Source organism: Gymnodraco acuticeps, unplaced genomic scaffold (assembly GCF_902827175.1).
Source record: "Gymnodraco acuticeps unplaced genomic scaffold, fGymAcu1.1, whole genome shotgun sequence".
Lineage (NCBI taxonomy): Eukaryota > Metazoa > Chordata > Actinopteri > Perciformes > Bathydraconidae > Gymnodraco > Gymnodraco acuticeps.
Genome location: NW_022992285.1, coordinates 181594 through 201315, shown reverse-complemented (window position 1 = coordinate 201315; position 19722 = coordinate 181594). Strand labels below are relative to the sequence as shown.

The following is a 19722-nucleotide window of genomic DNA, read 5'->3' as shown; positions in this document are numbered from 1 at the left end:
GGTAGACGTTGCTGATTAAAGTGTAAACCCCCAACCCGCGAGGCTCAGTTCAGGGCAAGTCCTGGTGGCAAAAGCACAGTCACCTTTCCTCTACTGTCAAGACAGGGGACATTCAGAACGGCCTGAAGATATCATGCTTAACGTGACTCATAAGAAGAAAAAAACAAGGTCTGCTGAGAGTCAGAACAGCGGTCGGCTATATGTCCACAGATCATATAAGAACAATTTTCAAATGAGAAAATATTAAAATCAAGAATGTATGGTCCCTCAATGGTTCTGAAATGCTGTCTGCTGCATTTTTAATGACTCGGATGCTTGAGGCAAGAACATGTAAAGTGAAAAGTCAAGCTCTTAATGTAGAAGCAAATATATGGTAAGGGTTGGTTTTGCAAATGGTTGTTTTTTTCACTTTTCAATCACATGTTTCTAGGATTGGCAATTCTGTTTTTTGGTCACTCTACGTGCAGAGATTTTAATATGACGTTTCTGTTTATTAGCCATTCAGGTGGCTTTATTGATGGAAATTGTGTCCTCTCAGTCCACCACTTTGGTCCAGACTGAAGTATTTCAAGAATTGTTAGATGGATTGACAATTTTGTTCAGGTTTTTCTGTGAAATGCCTTAACAATTCATTCTACATTCATGGTCGGCGGAGAATGAATACAAATGGCTTTGGTGATCTCCTGACTTTTGCTATAGTGCCACTATGAAGTTGACATCTGTGATTTAAAGTAAAAAAATGTAACTGTTATTAGATAACTTGCCATGAAATTGGGTGCAGACATTTATGTGTCCTTCAGGCTGAATTCTAATCACTTTGCGATCCCCTCTCTTCTAACCTAGCGCCATCATTAAGCCAGAAATGGACTGTAGTTTGCCCAGTACTGGTTTATGAGCCAATAATGACATTGGCATCACCCTCAACTGTTTTATGTTTTTAGTACTGATTAGGTATTAGCATGTTAGCAGGGTAAATTAAGATTGCAAACTTTCAAAAATAATTACTGGGTTAGCAATATCTTTTTGAGCATGCTAACATTAGAATTTTGTTCTAAGTATTTCAGCCTCACAAAGCTGATTGAAGGACTGTAAGCCTTTACTCTTGTTAGACACTTGTGAGTTTTGTAAGACTTAATTCTATCACCTACAGTCAACTTATAGGATTTAAGTTGCTGATTACTTTATTTAATTATTGCGGTCTGCACAGGCTGCTGTGCTTCAGACACTTTAATGCATGTCTCTTCTCAATTACAGGCATCCATTGTCTTCTATTAATTTATACAAAATACAAATATATTGAAATGTCTTGAGTTGTGTAACACAGTTCACATCAGATCTGCACTCTGTTTTGTCACAATCACATATAAGTGATCCGGTAATGCAGTACAGACTCCAAATCATTCTGCTCTTTCAGTGCATTGCACCGTAATGATAAAGTAACATTAAGCAAACACACTGGTACGGTCATTTAACCTTTCAAATATTTAATAACACTACCACTGCGACGACTGCTTCTAATCAACATCATACTGTTCTGTGAGCAATGGGGTGTGAAGAAAGGTGGCTGTTATATGGTTGAAAACGTTAGGTAAAGATTATTAAAGTCGCACTATGTTTGCTACTTTCACTGCGGCTCACTCTGAGGCTAATGATCCTGAGTGCAGTCGTGATCTCTCTGCTTTGCTCTGTGCTGCAGGTGTGGAGCATCACTCAGGGCATCTGACCAGGTAGTCGTGTCAGCAACACACTGGCTCTGCCACGTAGCCAACAATGGACAATGGTGCTCTCAGTGAGCACAAAAAGCTTAATTTTGTTCTATACTGAAAAACCTGCCAACTCCGAATGAACTGGACACAGTTTTTCAAAGAGCTTTTCTTTGTCAACAGACTCATTCTCACTGAGATCATGATTCATCAGAGCAAGTGTCTTGACTAATGGACCGGGAAGATTTATGTGTTTTTGTGACACGCATATTTCACATAACTTCCACTCTCAGTGAGACAAAGTGTCAGAAGGCTGAACACTGACATGTATTTCAGAGCCAGAAGCAGAGATGCGCAACAGACGCCAGATCAGACAATTACCCTCAGACAAGTTAACCAGCCGAAACAGGAATAGACCCAGATGAATACAATGGAACTGTCACACACCGCTACTGAAGGCTTATCTTTATTTTCAACAAGAGCACTAACATGACTCTTCCCCAAAACAACTCATGTGGAGTTCAAGTCTGCTCAAAACACAATCGAGATGAAATAAGGCCAAAAACAATCCCTTGCTTAGAAGATCTGAAAAACAGGCTTTTGCCTTACTGATCATTCAAAATAAGGAATAGTGTTGATCTATTTCACTTAGTCTTTTAAATGTGAGTTATATTAAGTATAACTGGTATAAACAGATTGTGGTTTTAAGAATGAAGAGGACAATTCCTCTAAATCAGTATTATAAAAGCTAAACATATGAACACTGGCAGAAAAGTATGATGTTAACTGCATTTGGCCTGAACAGATAAAATGTTAAAATATTCATGGTAGTGTGACTGTACAGAAAAATAAATCAAAGTCTTCGGGTAAACTCGATTACTCACAGCCACTTGTAATATGACCAGCTGAGTGGGTAAATGTAAGTGCCTTGTGTTTATTTATTTATTCATTTTATGTTCATTAGAGCACATTGAAAATCATAACGTATGGATGGTTTCTCCAAATAGAAAGATGGGACGTGTTCCCAACTGCGCACAGCAATTGGAAAATTGAAGGTAGGATTAATGCCACCCTAAAACTCACAGAATTCTAAGACATTGTAATTACACATGTTCAAAGCACAGATGTGTTTACCTACCATTAACCATAAACACAACATGTCTAACTGCAACCCTTACCCCCAAAATAGCCTGAAGCAAACACTAAATAGAGCAGTATTGTTCATAGCTAACCTAGCAGGGACCAGCGTTTAATCTCCAGAGATTTGAGACATTGTAATAATCAATGGGAGTATACATACACACTTGCCTTGACTCAAGATTGATCTAAAGTTGTAAATTAGGGGCTTATTGCATGAAGCTGCCAAAGCTACGCTCTAGGCTATGCTGTGTCAGAATTGGGCCGCCATAAAAATGTGACAATACACTCGGTAAAAGAAAACACATGGGAAATGCAAGAACTGGGACAAGTCTGTTTGTGTTTCTGATGCTAATAGTGAAGACGATGTTATGGAAGTTGAGTTGAAACACTCAGTAGTGTTCGCCATTAACAAACATCTAGCGAAGAGATGGAAAACCTTCTGTTCATTGAAACCCCCACTCTCTATCGCAGCATGATGGAACGTAAACACGGCCATCTGCTCAGGGAGTACTCGCCTGTTCGGTAATGAGTCAAGGCGGGATACAGTAGGCATTTAACCTGGATGTAAGTATTTGTGTAGCCCATTGCTGTTCAATATACAAAGATAATGGAAAAATGTAAATAACAGTTCCTGTGGGGAATACAAAACAAGATACAGTCTTATCACATACAATGTGTCTAGTGTTGCTGTGGTGCCATAAACTGGTGGATTCTGACGCTAAATTATAAATCAAAACCTACTCTGGGGGCATCTGTGGCGGGGTCCTGTGTTAACCACGTGCGTCAAGCATAAATCTGGGTGTCCATAAATTCTTTGGAGACCTGTTGTAAGCTTAACCACTGCATGCCTAGCCATACTATAACTCCTAGGTAACCGGAAACCAAATGAAAGCCCTGAGATGGTTAACCTTGAGGGACCACGTCCCCAGGATGTGAATATTTTAACATATTGTTGTTCCATTAACATGACTGATGGATGGAAATAAAAACAAAACCATCAGTCACAATATGGACCAAGCTGATGGAGGTATTTCATCAGGTTCGTACAATAGTTTTCTTAAAACAGATCATAATCCTCCATAATAAAATATCAAAAATATATTCTATAAGTGTATCTACTGGCAGAAGTGGGGGAAAGAGATGTCCTGGAAGATGCATACAGATGGTGGTGCCTCCCAAAGGTCTGAGTATATTTACAGGCAAATATTGTCCTTCGACCTCCAGGTAGAGAGCTCTTGACAGCTCTATGCATAATCCATTGATAAATGACATGCTATTGATCCTCCTCTCTTCGTTGAGGGCCATATGCGAGTGCTCCAACACTGATAAGGCAGTTAAAAAACACTACATTCTGTCAGCAATAGCTCCCGTCCGCTAGTCAATTTTAGTTTAAGCAACCCTATTTGAAAGGAAAGAGCTTAATTTGCAAAATGTCAATGGTGATTGAGGTCTTCCCCCAAATCAATGTTAGTGTCAGAAGCAGGGGTTCAGGCAGCGCTTCAATCCCACAGGATTTGCATCTGAAAACAGTTATCCTGTCAACGGATTTTTTATGTATGCTCTGGCTGCTGTGGTATACTTTTCAAGCTCAAAAGAGCAGAAACACATGTTCAAACAGAACCCACACGCCACTGTACAGCCAACCAGAGAAAAGAAAAAAACCCACGCTTGCAAAGCATCGTCTCGAGGGGAATAGACCAAATTAAATTGAATCTAATGAAACACCAAAGTTACACTCTTTCATTTCATGTAAAATCAACAGGTATTTTAGCATAACTACCCGAGGCCCATGCTGCACTCTAATAATGTAGTGTTCCTTTAAAGGTCTACACTGGGCTGGCTGATATAATGGTTAGGCTATATATTACTGAGTGTTGTTAGCAACCGTTATGATGCACCCTTAGGCCCTGCTGTAATATGAAGGACAAGGAATGAATCCCGGTGACAGTTTATTATGTATACTGTGAGCACACTGGACCCTGACATCCACGAGATCCAAAACACACACATACACACACCAGAGTTCCCGTTAGCCGGTAATTACCGGACTACGACCGGTAAAATATGCTGAAGACCGGCAAATCTACGGCCCGTCTACACTACAGGCGTCAAAAAATGCTTTCAACGCTTCGCCCATTCATATGAATGGGGTGACGTAGGATATTTTCAAACTTCGCCGAACTGCATTGTGGGTAGCATGGCAAGGCGTTGCAAGCATCGCGAGCGTCAAAAGTTGAACAATGTTCAACTTTTGAGGCTCGAAGCTGGCGTCAGCCAATGAAATCCCGTTTATGCAAATCTGCCAGTACAAGCGCTAGCCAATCAAACTGCGTGTATGCTGGGAGAGACTACGCAGGTCATTTCCTCATATTCCAAAAAATGGAGGGAAAATTCATTATAGCGGTAGTGAATCACCCGGTGCTGTATGATCAGTCTCTGTTCATCTACCGGGATACAAACCGGAGGAGCGAGGCATGGAGGGAGGTGGCAGAGACAGTGGGTGAAACTGGTAGGTTTTCGCCTGTTTGGGGATTTTATATCCAGTTTACTTCGTTTGAAGGTTTTAACATTGCTATTGCTTTGTATGTCGGGGGCGGGAGATTCATGTGATTGGTTGTTGGTCGCGTTGCTCGCAAAAAATCGCCAAGCCTCAGACACGCCCAGCTTCAAGCTTTTTCGACGCCTGTAGTGTAGACGCGCCGTTACGGCCCGTCTACACTACAGGCGTCAAAAAATGCTTTCAACGCTTCGCCCATTCATTTGAATGGGGTGACGTAGGATATTTTCAAACTTCACCGAACTGCATTGTGGGTAGCATGGCAAGGCGTTGCAAGCATCGCGAGCGTCTATCGGCGTCAAAAGTTGAACAATGTTCAACTTTTGAGGCTCGATGCTTGCTCGAAGCTGGCGTCAGCCAATCAAATCCTGTTTTTGCAATTCCCGCCAGTACAAGCGCTAGCCAATCAAACCGCGTGCAAACTGGGAGAGCCAGACCGCAGTTCATTTCCTCATATTCCAAACGAGAAATTACGGTAGCAAATCACCCGGTTCTTTCCGACCAGAACTATTTACCGGGATACAAACCGGAGGAACCAGGCATGGAGGGAGGTGGCAGAGACAGTGGGTGAAACTGGTAGGTTTTCGCCTGTTTGGGGATTTTATATCCAGTTTACTTCGTTTTAACATTGTTATTGCTTTGTATGTCGGGGGCGGGAGATTCATGTGATTGGTTGTTGGTCGCGTTGCTCGCAAAAAATCGCCAAGCTTCAGACACGCCCAGGTTCAAGATTTTTCGATGCCTGTAGTGTAGACGGGCCGTTAGCCTTCCCTAGCCTACAGCACCCGCCGCCCCTGCTAGTCTGTCACATACTCTTTTGTCTGTCACATAAATGGTGCAAGTTGCGCAACTGATGTGGTATTGCGCTAAACGGAAATTATTTTGAACGGACACTTTGACCGGAGAGATTAAGCCTTCCCAAATATTTGTGTCACTGCATCCTGGTAAAATACAAATATAATGTATAATGTCTGTGTCTTTGACATTAGCGCTGCTAGCCCCCTGTGCTACGAAGCCAGTTCAACATACCCTGGATATGTTTGAGTAACAAACTAACTAACAACAACAAACTAACAAACGAGATCTCGCTAAACGGTCCTACGACGCTGGTTATCAACTCGGTAAATCAAGCCAGGGTTTCTCTCTCCAGCTGAGAGCGCGTTCACGGGGGCGGGGTTAGCTACATTTGACCAATCACAAACAGGGACAAGTGTAGCCTACTGACAGCGCAGCGTCATACTTCATTAATGAAAAGTAAACTAATATCAGACAAATATGAGCTTTAAACATCCATGATTTAAACATATAATCCAGGATACAAGCCACAGAGTTGCACCTGCAAGGTGAATACAGAACAACTGGTTAAAAAATAACTGCCGAGTGTTTGAAAGCGTATAGTTTTATGATATCACTGCCCCTAAAACACGAGTGGATCTGACTTTAATTACATTTGACTTGAGTGTTTCGTCAACATAATGTGTTGCTTAAAATAATACTTCTGCATACAGTATGTGACACTGTAAGTGTTGCACGGCCAGATACGGCTGGAGAAGCTGACTCAGATAAGGAAATATATGATAGGCCTATATTATGATATTATATGATCGATGATCTGATTGATGATGTAATATGAATGATAAGTGTGACACGTCGGCGTCTTCTCTGCATACGGCAGTTTAAACTGTATTTCCTTTATCCTGTAATATGATTTGAGAGATTTAAACTCCGCATACTGAGTTGATCTATTTTCTATAGACGTCTATAGCAGCGTCAGGTAAACAAAGTTATTTAGCCTTCCCAAACCTGAGCCTCACGCGCCGCCTATGCAGACTAGAATAGTCAATTCTAATGTCTAACACTTCATGTGGAGAAAGAGATGTCCTGTATGGGTTGATTGTGCGTTGATCTGTTGGTAATGCCTCGAGGTTCCGGTGGGCATGTAAACAAATGCATAATGCTACGCTATACTTTGCGGCCTCACCCGGTTGCATAGCGACGCTTAATATTTAGGTGTCTTTTAATAAGCAGGTAGTCATATCATTAGCTAGAACTAGCTGGATCTGATCGATATGGACATAAACGCAAATTAAGTCTAATCTGACGGGAGAGAGAGATCAGCTGCTGCTGACGAGTCGACACGCAGCTCTGCATGATCACATGCAGCGGTGAGCGGAACAAAACACACACTTCAGGTTAGAATATCACACGTAGCTATTTTAATTACCTCTCAAACTACCTAAACTATTTATAGATGTGTTTAGTTTTACTGTCGGGTCAATCATTACTGATCCGCGAGCTTCATGATACTGACGGGCTGTCAGGAGAGAGGGAGAGCGCTCCGTTTATTATGCCCGTGTTATTGTAAATTACTGTACACTTTTGAATAATGTAGTTAATCTACTATAATTAGATTGTTTAATATCGAATCATTTCAATTTGTTTTAAAGCTCAATAAATAACAAAGAAGACCTTTGACCGGCACTTTTCTCATTTTGTCCGGAAGATTTAAACTTTAACGGACATGTTGACCGGCGAAAAAATATTCTAACGGGAACTCTGGCACACACATGCAGTCCAACGCACACACCGACACACACACAAGCGCACATACATTTTTCTGCTACTTGATAGTTCAACCTCTTCAAATTTCAGAGGGGGTTTTACACACAAAACATATAATCAGCTTAAAAAAGGTCATTCCTATTGTAATAAATCAAGCTATGAAGCAAAACTATATTATTTGAAATTTGCTTGACAGTCATAACAGTAAAATGCTATTTACGCAATTATGCAACATTTATAATATTTAAATAATGAATACAAATTATAATAAAACCCTTGCATGACCGGCTCGATACTAGAGGTAACACTGTGGAAGGACTATTGTGTTTTCTCTCCCTCTCTGCTGTGTGCTGCTCTTCAGTGGCATGCCATCTTACAGCCCTCACATGGGTGTGCAGTCTAAACAGAGCCTCGTGCCACCAGCCTCCAGAGACAGTAAGACAGCCCTGTTAGCTGTGCACCTCCTGTCCCTTTTAAGTTTGCAGCACATTGCACACATTTCTTTAGACCCTGAAGATGTGTGCATCCATGTGCAGAGCGTGGATATGAAGCTGTTGTTTTGTTAGCCATACTAGGGGTGTAGCTTTCGGCAGTGGTACTTTGTATCCTCAGAAAGCAGAGCCCCCCTCTACTTTTTTCCATATTTCATGACACCATCACCCTTTGTAAATTACTGCCTGCTCTTTCAAATGATTTTCCATGTCTATGGATCTTTTATATAGTGCCAACTGCTTTTTCCTCTCAAATAATTTCTGACCTTTACCTTTTCCTGATATCATTTCATTTTGCTTGGCCGCATGCTGTCTTTAGCTAGCGTCTCACCACAGATGACACATTGTGTGTGTCCGAGACACCTTCCTATCCTTCATTGAGACCAACGTTAAGGTCACTCTTGAGATGTAGACCTTACTTTTTATTTTTCTACTGATGAGTCATCAGCACTTTTTCTCACACATTTTGTGTCATTCATTAAAAACAGGGATGCTCTGACTGCAGGAATAACGAGGACGAGCTGCTAACAAGATGGTGAAAGTGGCTCAGAGTCAGACTCTTTTATCAGAGGTGTTGAGGTCGTAGAAGGGTGGCCTAATAAGCAGCCTACTATTTTGAGCACAAAAATATATATATTTTAAAATAATTGTATATGAAGCCTTTTATAAAAAATATCCAGAAAGTGTGTTGTTGTGATTTTAGATAAGTAAATCTGTAAATCTAACTTTGACAATATCAGAGCAGGCATATCTTTGCACACCTCTGTGATCCTTAGCGCCAAGGGGACTGTCCCATGGGACCATTGTTTGTATTGGTGGTGAGTCTGACGGTCTACACATTTGATCCAGACTAAATCATCTTGACAATTATTGGATTGGATGGATTGCCATGAATTGTGTACAGAAATGTATTGCTAGAAATAACTTTGGAGATCACAAGACTTCTCCTCTTGTCCCATCATGAGGTCAATTCTGACAAATTACAACCAAAGACCTGAGAAACATACCCACTAGCTTTAGTTTGAATTGTACGATGTATTTAGTACCAATTAGCAAATAATACATGCTGCTAACATTTTCAACTAAGATGGTGAGAATTACCATTATACCTCAAATTGCATGTACATGTTAGCATGCTGACGTTAGCATTTAGCCTATAGAGTGGTGCAGGAACGAGTCCTAAAACCCGGAAGTGAGTTAGCATTTTACCACTCCCGGTTCCCTCGTCTCAGAGTCAATGGGATTTCTCCATAGGATTTTGGAAAATAGCTTGAAATAAGGTCTGTGGTTGACACACATTTAAGAGACGGATCACGTTTTGTTCTACGACATTAAATACATCAGCAGCAGTGACCCCACTGGTGATTTTTGAAAAGTTTACGTGTCTGAAAAACTATGGTTGTTAACAAGTGGCTGAATAGGACTACAGAAGTTGTCGAGGACATTGTACGTAATTACGCCGAACACGTAAACACTCCCGCTAAGTTTGTTTGCCCCTGTTCTGCCTGAAAACAAGTACCTGCTTCTTGCAAACTGTTAAAACAAACGCTTCAACTTGTACAATTTTGAATCTGTATTTTTGAATATCGATGTTAAGTTGTTGTGACGTTGAAGTTATGCGACCCTGCTGTACTCAGCTGTAGTTCATTTATAGCATAACGTTAGTATTTTGCTTCTGGCGATTAGATTTATGATTCGAAAATGTTAAAAGTAGGGTAGACATGTGGAGATTATCCGGCTGAACAAAACGTGCATTTATCAAACAGGTTCGTTTTCCACAGACCTTATTTTTTACAATATTCCAAAATCCTATGTATGGAGAAATCCCATTGCTTTTTGAGGGAAACCATGCGCAGCTTACTTCCAGGTCGGCCTACAAAAATACGTCATCCCTGCACCACTCATTTAACACTGCATTAGATAAGCCTCACAGAGCCATTCTTAGTCCTCTGGTTGCTAACCTTTTTTCCTTCAAATGCATCTTTTATGTGTTGCAAGGGGATTCTCCCTGACAAGTAGATCCGCAGGATTAGTCTTAAGTGCAATATACTTTAAAAGGTGCAATGTGGTTTCAGAGCAGGCGTGGGGAAAGTGTTGAGAAAGCGATAAAACAGAGAACAAAGCACAGATATAGGGTCTGAGAGGAACTGCAACAATATACCTCTGTTTGAAGCAGCAGACACTCTCACAGGCAGCAATAAAAGGCAGCCGTTTAACAATTTCACTTTAAACTCATTTAGCAGGATTTGAGGAACTGTGAGATGAGAGGGATGTGCCTCACAAAAACAGATCATATTTAAAATGCACATTTCTTATTGATCTACAGACGTTTCAAGCTCAAATAAGGTTTTCTACCATGGAAAAATACTTGGATGATATTCAGAAGTCTGCTATGGCTTAGTGACTTTGTAATCCAACCAGAATGTTGCCTGAAACCCACAGTGGTGCGTTGCAACAACTACAATTAACCCTGTTATAACGCCTTTCAGCCCAAATCGTTTTCTGCTGAAGCAATGGGGGCATTTTTCCTTTTAGGAGGGATGAGTGAGAGGCCATCCAGAGCCAGCAGAGAGCTCCTCATGCTTCTGCACACATCCGCGTAAGAGGATCGGACGTAATGGGGTTTCCTCTTCTGTGGCTCCTTCTGCTCGCCAGATACACTGCAGAAAACTTCCGACAAAGTCTAAGAGTGCTATTATTGTCACACTTTCCAGTCATTGCCGACAATACGTTTTAAAGGAACGCGGGTGTGACCTCAGTCGGAGCAGAGATAAGCTTTTAAGCAGGTGCCTTCTTCTCTCGCCTTGCATGAAGTGGCAGAACATGGCGGTGATAGCCAGACTGGGAGAGTCAAGAAGAAGAAGATGGACATTTATTTATCAAGCTGCTGCAATCCTCAAGCAGACTGCAAACCCATGAAGGATGGGACCTCATTAAAGATACAGAAGCAGTACTAGCTATAAGCACAATCATCACAAATAAACTAAATATGTCTGCATTTAAATGACAAATGGACAAAGTGAACCAGCTGTATTTTCATTGACAAACATTTATTCATATAGCATGCCATTATGTTGCTGAATAATAAAGTACACCATCCCCCAAGGCCTTTGGGAATAGTTAAGACCTTAATATCAGGCGTGCATGGTTTCATTTATCTCCTGGTGGCAGGCTGCTGACCTAATGACCTCATGTCAGCCGCAATGACAACTTGTTTGACACAGGGTATTTTATTCATTCTATTAATATTGCATTAATGGCTCACAGTGCCTAGTGTTTTTGCGTGTGGATATACACCTGCTCCACTGAACATGAGAGCAACAGCACTACAAACAACATATCCCGCAAAAGGTCAAAAGCATGGGAATTAAAATAAATAGATTAGTCTCACAGGCAACCCTCTTCTGTTATCAGTTTAGTTATTGCCTTTGCAAGTCTGAATTGTCCCGGAGTATCGTTTGTGCTTCGGAAAACAATTAACAGACATGGATTTGTATTTTGCAAACATCCCAACTCGATTATAAAAATAATTGATTTTTTTGTTTGCATTATTTCCAATTCCAACACCGGATCTATGTAATCGGTTAAACCTGGCACTCAGACTCGTGCTGCCAGTTTTTCCAACCAGATCATTTCAGTTAAATGCATTTATCTGCATCCCAGTATAACTACCATGTTCATACCAAAAAGCTGCTTCTTGTTTTTAATTGAGCTCATCTTGTTCACTCCTCACTGAGTTCAATCTGTTAGATCTCCAACCTGAAAGATAGCAAGGCTCACCAGCCTGCAAGCCAATTTGAAAGACCAGGCGGGATTGACCTCTCCTTAAGTACCTATTGATTGTTTGCATCCTTGTTTCTATAACTGCATGCCTAAAGAACACAAACAGCAGGACAAGGTTCATGCTTTCTGGCTCTCCATTAGTGCAAGGATAGAGATAGTGGAACAAAAGAGTGGAAAGTAATCAATAAAACAGCTGCACGTTTCTCAACCTGAGGAATGCTTTTGTTAGTTTGATGGCCATGCTAACACCCTCATGTAATGCTTGGTAACCCTGGCCACATTATTTCCTGTCCTACCTGCTTTTTGACACAGCATGCGAGTAAATGTTACCTTGCCAATTCTGGTCTGAGCGGGCCATAAGTCAGCATCTCATTAAATGGATGGAATAAAAACCAGCAGGGCACTCGGGCCCAAGGACCAAAGAGGAGAATCGCTGGACTGAAGATTATGTATTTAGTATATCCATGGGACAAATAAAAAGTAACACTTTTAAAGTTCCCAAAAAAAAGCTCTACTAAAGTGTATTTTATTATCATTTATATGTTATCATAATACTTGTACTAGGCAGTATAATTTGTATTCACACTGTAAGACTTTCAAGAATTATTTAACATGTTAAAAGTTTACTTAATTTATTCACCAATTTCATAGGCAATATCCTAGTTCTGGAGGTTATTTCTAAAAATATATAAATGGTTCTACAAAAACAGTATGAATTATCAAACATTTAAATCCTGTCAGGAATAATGTTATTTATGAAAAGAGTGTCATTAGACTGTAAATCAAGTGTGTTTATAGTTCTGGAGAGGAGACCTTCTTTGGACAGTTTTGTATGCAATGTATTGTTTTTGTGCTCTTCGTGGAAACAATGACAAAAAAACAAACGGTATGGTGCTGTGTTGTTCCCTTGTCTTCTTTTATTCTACAAGGAAGTAATGTTTCAGACACAAATTGTGTCCCTCAGGGCTGTACTTCTTGATGTAATGCTGATGTGATTTTCACATAGGTACGATGTTATTCTTCCTACTAGTGTCTTCACAGCTCATCTATAAATACAGGCATCCTCCCAACCGCTTACCTGATGTCATGTCCATGTAGAATAAAAGGAACATTGGAAATAGGATGTATGCACGTTTTTTTGTTGCAGCTATTTGTTAGCAAGCTGCTGTTAATACGTTTTCATATGAATGTGTGACTTCTACATGAAACAATCGATTGAATATAGTTTGTCTTCTTTTTGAGCTTTTGGCCAAAATCAAGCTTAAATAGAAACCATTTAGAAAGTCAGACAGATAGACTCACATTACTCATTCTGATTTAGTAATTCCCTTGTTCTTTGGTCTAAGAATTATTAACATTATGCATATTCAGCCAGTTTTCTCCTACTAGGTGAATCCCACTGAGCCTTTCTCAACCTGTTTTTTTCATTCTTGTTCATGATAAATGGTCCATTCTTGTTCGACTTTCAGACTACCTGACTTTACTCTTAGCTACAAACAGGAGTCTCATTCTTTGCTGTACCGTAAATGAGAGTAAACTAACTAACTGCTCCCACCCAATAATAGCATATTTACAAACACACAAACATATATATATTTTATGTACATCAAATATATATTAGATATACATATACATAAAATAGCTCTTATGGTTTTCTCATAAGAGGCTTGACCATAAATTGGACAGAAATGTCAAGATAGATGAGAAGTGGAATTACTTTGTTTTCCATTTTCTCACATTCTTGTTATGAAGAAATAATGCACTGAGTGGGGTCTTTGTGTCACACTCTGAATGAATAAAAGCCAATTAGCAAGCGATGGAAAAAATATAACGCCCAAAGTCACTGGTGTGGATCATGAAATATCCATGAGACAATTGTGTTTGCATTCCTTCAGAAATGGTAATTGAGCTCTTTGTATGCATATACATGTGTGTGTGTGTGTGTGTGTGTGTGTGTGTGTGTGTGTGTGTGTGTGTGTGTGTGTGTGTGTGTGTGTGCGTGCGTGCGTGCGTGCGTGCGTGCGTGCGTGCGTGCGTGCGTGCGTGGCGTGCGTGCGTGCGTGGTGCGTGCGTGCGTGCGTGCGTGCGTGCGTGCGTGCGTGCGTGCGTGCGTGCGTGCGTGCGTGCGTGCGTGCGTGCGTGCGTGCGTGCGTGCGTGCGTGCGTGCGTGCGTATCTAATCATATAGTGCATATGTGACATACCAACAGTGTCCCCTATGATGGGGCTGAACACAGTGCTAGCAATTGACCTGCACTAGCTCATGCATCAATGTTCAAAGGGCAACAGTGTTTAGAAAAACAGATAATATAATTAACCTTCGACATTTTGTGTGAACCTGTCACTCAAGTCAAACACACAGCAGTCATATTCCTATGGCGTCCGTCTATACAACAGTCTCTGGAATAGATCACACTGCAAGTCTTCAATCTCCTTCAAATCAATCACGGTAGTGATTCTGTAAAAAAAACGAGATAAAAAGCCGACCGGAGCCTGTCAGGGCTCTGAGAGCAGAGGACGTCAATGCCTTAGACAGCTCGTCTGAAGGGGCTGCTTCCCCAGACACGGGGACAACACGCAGTTCACCTGCATTCAATACAAAGTTTTGCCCCGTTTAAAAAAAAAAAAGAGATGGACAGAGAATTGCAAGCTGAACTCCCTGATGTAATGTCATCTGGATAAAAATCAATTTCATGATTCATTCAAGAGGCCAGGCCTTACAAATAGACAAATTTGCCGGGTCTTTTCAACTACAGTGTCGTCCTCCCCGAGAATGACTGGGTGCTCCATGAGCTACACAGAAGGGATTGGACGATTTTTCAAAAGGTGCACACCATCATTGCTCGTGGTAACAATTAAAAAGTTTGGCTGATTGATTTTTTTGTCCTCCTTTGGCATTGTTGCTTCTCATTTCCAACACAGCATGAAAGGCAGTGAAATAAAAACATCTTAGCAGCAAATCGGCCTCACCATGGCAACAGTATTGATCAACCCTCCTAGGTCCTCAGAAAAATCATTCCCTCTTGTCAATTTCCCAGCATTAACAGTTCAGCAGCTACTCATGTCTTGAATAGACAACCGTGGTGTTTTGCACATGGAAATACAAATCTACAATCAACATTAAGCTGCACTGATCATTCATTTATCACAGAGGGGAGACACCAAATCACCTGATGATATTCACTGAGAACAAAGGGTGAAAGAGGCTCGGAGAAAAGCTCAGTGAGAGCACATTGACCAAAAGCTTAATGTGTAAAGATTTCACTTCAAAGTCCATTAGACTGCTTAGTTGTGGCCACAATCGAGTGTAACTCAAATTGACAAGGACAAGAAACTATTTTCTTCTGAAGAAAATCGGCTTTGCTTCATTGGCTTCATTAATCATAACTGAACAGGTGTTATTATCAAGCTTTTCATTCTTTTGGCTTGAATCACTTGATGCTTGATGGATCGCAGTTATATACAATCTCTGACATTTGTAAAGACTGCAACACACTAATCAAATGCAGTAAAACTAATGAGCGTAAATGTGCTGGGAGCTCTCATTTCTGGTAAGTATTGATTATACACTACCATGTGGCCTCACATTTAATTCATCATCGTTTATTATCAGAGCTATCATCACCGCTGGCTAAGAAAAACAAGTGTGCTGAAGGGCAAACGGCTTCAGACTGGATTTATCGTGTGTGCAGATTTGACTGTGGTTATTAAATTCACCTCTATTCAACGTTTGAAGGGAAATAAGATACAGAGTGTCTGACAGAGCTTCATGAGTTCTGCTCTTCAATCCAGATTCCTCAAGCCTGAGCTCCAGGTCAACATTGTTCATGGACTACACCCTACTCCTACGCTTTATGTACAGACACGCTGGTATGCCTGACATGAATTTCTCAAATACGTAAGTTGCATTGCTTGCATGCACAAAAAGGTACTGCAATCTTCCCACACTGCGAAAATAACAACTGTATTGAGGGTGCTTCAAAGCATCGCTAGGGTTTACCAACTTGGATAATAAAAAAGTAATTTGTTATCTCAGCCTATATAGGAACCAAAAGCTGAAGGTTGTGGTTGGGACCATCGGTCTAATTGTCCAGTCTATGGAGCCAGAAAACCCCAAGGGACGACTGCTGTGAAAGAAAAAAAAAGTGTTGCATGTGTAAGTGGTTATGTGCATGCGTGTGCGTGTGAAAAGAAAAGGAAGAGGAGGGCTAAAAGCATGTTAAGCACTTTGATGGTCTTGCAGTGCAGTTAAACAGCTACTTAAAGCCAGGCCGCATGATTTGTCTAATTGAACTGAAACAAAACACAAGACGACAAAACTATGAGTTACAATCTGCAACAGCAAATCATTAGCACTAACTCTGCCACTCTGATGATCCGCACTGCTGTCCTCTCACAAGAAAACTGCATAAAAGTCTTCACATTTGCATAAGCATCCACATGGTAGTTCATGTAATTAGACATTTTGCTATGGAGATGTGTCTTAAATAATTCATCTACTGTATTGGTGCCCTGCTGTGTTTCCTTCTCCACTGCAGCACCAGCAGTGGGCAAACACTGTCAGTCTACTCTCATCCAACAGGAATAGAGATGCTTTTCCCATGAACCCCAGCTAACTCATTCTGAAATTAGTAATGCAAATTCATTTAATTAACTCGCAGCCATCGAGCTCAATTAGGACACGAAGAGTTTGAAAAACTTTTCAAAGAAGGTGCCTCCTGTAGATAAAAGCAAGCCATAAATCAAGGCGTTTAGGTTCAAAACAATTCATAAAAATGCCTGCAGTCACTCTGCACAAGAGGCCCATATAATCATGTGCAATCACATGGAGCGGGCCTGTTATTCTCAGGAGGGGGTTGTTGAGTTTGGGTGTGATTGTGTCAGGCTGTCAGTGCCCACTCATCCAGACTCTGGATTGAGACTGGAACAGACGGGAGCTGTTCTTCACCACCAACGGGGACAAGCAACAGCAACTCAGCTGTCTCACCCACAGTGTGGTGGAGGAGAAAACCACCTAAATCACTTCGCCTTTCCTTTGTAACAGTATGTTAAGATCTTAAATCTAGAGTAAATTGTTATAACATGCCCCACATTTAAATGGGAGAAAATGAAAATGTATGTGTGAAAACAGAAGATTTTTGTTAATACCAGATACTTTGTGAGATAAGGTTTTATGGTGGTTATTATAGCCTACTCCCTGTTCACGTCTGCTTCCCGTAACTGAGTGGGTTGCAATGAGGCAATGGACACTCCTCCCTTTAAAACCGATTATTACCAGATGCTTGGACACTAGCTGCATCAGTGAAAACACTATTTTAAAAACCCACAAAACTATCGCTCACGCTCAAAGACTTGCCTGAAAGAGGCGTAGGATGTTGGCAACCATAATCGATACTGAGCTCGCCGAGGCTCCGATGACTCCCACCACTTTTTCAGGCTTGACAAACACCGGTGGCTCCCCGTTAGTGCATCTCACGTCGGAGGTGTCCTTCGTGATCAGGGCTTGAACGAAAGTTAAAGATTGCTCCAGTGCGTAGGTATCCCTCGAACACGTCTCCAGCACCCGGGCGCCTAAGGTGATGTTGGGTAGGAGTGTATTGTCCTGGTTAATTTGGTCCAAAGCGTACATCATGGCCTCAAGCCGCTGGATCCCGTTCTCCTTTTTGAGGTCCCCGCACGGCATGCCATCGGCTCCCCTGGCATGCACCGGGAAGAGTCCACCGAGGGTCAGGTGCCCCTCAGTCCGTATTGAATGGGGCGCATAAGTCTCCTGAGGCAGCGCGAAATCTACCACAGTCCTCATGAGCAAAAACGCTCTCCATATAGTGCTCAGTTTCACGCACGAACCTGGACCAGCCATGATCAACTTTTAGGGAAAAATTGAGTCTGCAATGCGCGGAATGTAGAACCACAGGGGTAAAATAAGTTTGTTAAAACGAATCCATTATTTTTCAGCAAGGAGGAGATTCAACAAGCTGGGCTGAAGAACCGAGACGCAGTGGATGGTTCAGACAAACTGCGCCCATCGCGTCGCTGCCAGGAGTGAGCGGTGCAGCTTGTTGAACAGTGAAGCTCCTGACGGTAATACAGTTCCCTCGGAAAGAGACGCTCCATCCATTAGTCAGAAAACATCAGTAATAGAAGATAACCACCCGCTTCTGATGAACTGGCTTAATTTAGTCTATTTATGCTGATTTCCAAGCGCGTAACGCAATAAAGCTGCTGCAATCGTCACTACCTGAAGCAGTGATTGCACAAGATTAGAAATATAGTGATTTTTTAAGGAATTATCTTTCAGGATCAATACTTAGATGTTAGGACCGGCAGAAGTAGGTGACATTCTTCGTGCTCAGACCAACTCCACGGGAGCGCAGAGACGCATCGCTCGGCTGTGGTGTCTGTCTCCCCCGGGGTTGCATATCATCTCCACAGTCTCCAAATAACAAGAAAGAAAAAGAAACGAGCTGAAACGAGCGGCCGACTAGGAGAAAAATCCAGCTAATTAAAACACTGACTCTCGGTCCCTGCAACCGCTTGTGTTTATACAAAAGGAATGAGTCACAGCGAAGGAATCACTGTGCGCCGAGTTTTCAGCCCCCATTCCCTGCGAGACGTCATTCAGCTGGCTAGAAAAAAGAGAAAAAATAGTAGCATCACTTCGTGGCAAGGTTTTCAGGAAGTTGTCTTCAGTCAGCTCAACGATAAGGTAAATAAGGCGAACAAATGCACGTATAGACTTGAAGACAATTGTTCCTCTGAGTGCATCTCAGTGCCATTAATCTCTTTCCCCCTCCCTCAGTTATTCCCCCTCAAACACACACAGAAAAACACATGCAGAAGTCAGAGAATGTTTTTTTCCTCTTTGCTTTTGATGTTAGCTGTGGCAGTGATGAAACAGAGATGTGTGGCATTAAGAAACAAATCAGAGCTGCAGGTATTGACGGCTTCACCCGCCTACTAAGAAGTGCCTTCCTGAAATAGTTGTGGATGCATTACTGATGCACCTTTAAAACGGAGGAGGGAGGGAGGGAGTGGGAGAACAGACACGTTTGGAGGGGTCCAGGCTGGTCTCCCAGGCAACCCTTCTTCAGAAGACACTCCTGATTCATCCTGCGCACACACACAGACACACACGCCCACACACATACACGACGTACACACTTGGTGAGCCTCATGCTGGCATGCACGCTGGCTGGCAAACAGACTGGTGAGAATTACCACACCTTTAGGAGCAAGGAACCCTCACATCTTCTCAACAAAACACTATCATCACCAAACTATTTAATTGCACAGATGGCGCTTTTACAAACAAGCAGATTGTGATAATTTGCATTCAGTGGGCATGCATTAGCCAGGGACCCGCTCAGCAATTTGTGGCATTAAATAAAAAAGCTAGTTTCTAGGTGTAATTCAAATCCCTTCTTTAAAAATACAAAAGTGTAAGACTGACTGCTGTATTTATTCAGTGGGTTATAGTTTTAGAAAAG

At 41.6% G+C, this 19722-nt stretch overlaps 1 protein-coding gene across 1 annotated transcript in view; it reads right to left on the bottom strand.

The window, feature by feature from the left end:
• The window catches only part of LOC117540771 (metabotropic glutamate receptor 7-like), a 60615-nt gene extending 41748 nt beyond the window's left edge, over window positions 1-18867 (bottom strand). The window contains exon 1 of the mRNA XM_034207607.1: window positions 17592-18867. Coding sequence (XP_034063498.1) covers window positions 17592-18095 — 504 coding nt within the window. The 5' untranslated portion in view covers window positions 18096-18867. The remainder of the gene's footprint in view (window positions 1-17591) is intronic.
• Window positions 18868-19722: the final 855 nt, after the last annotated feature.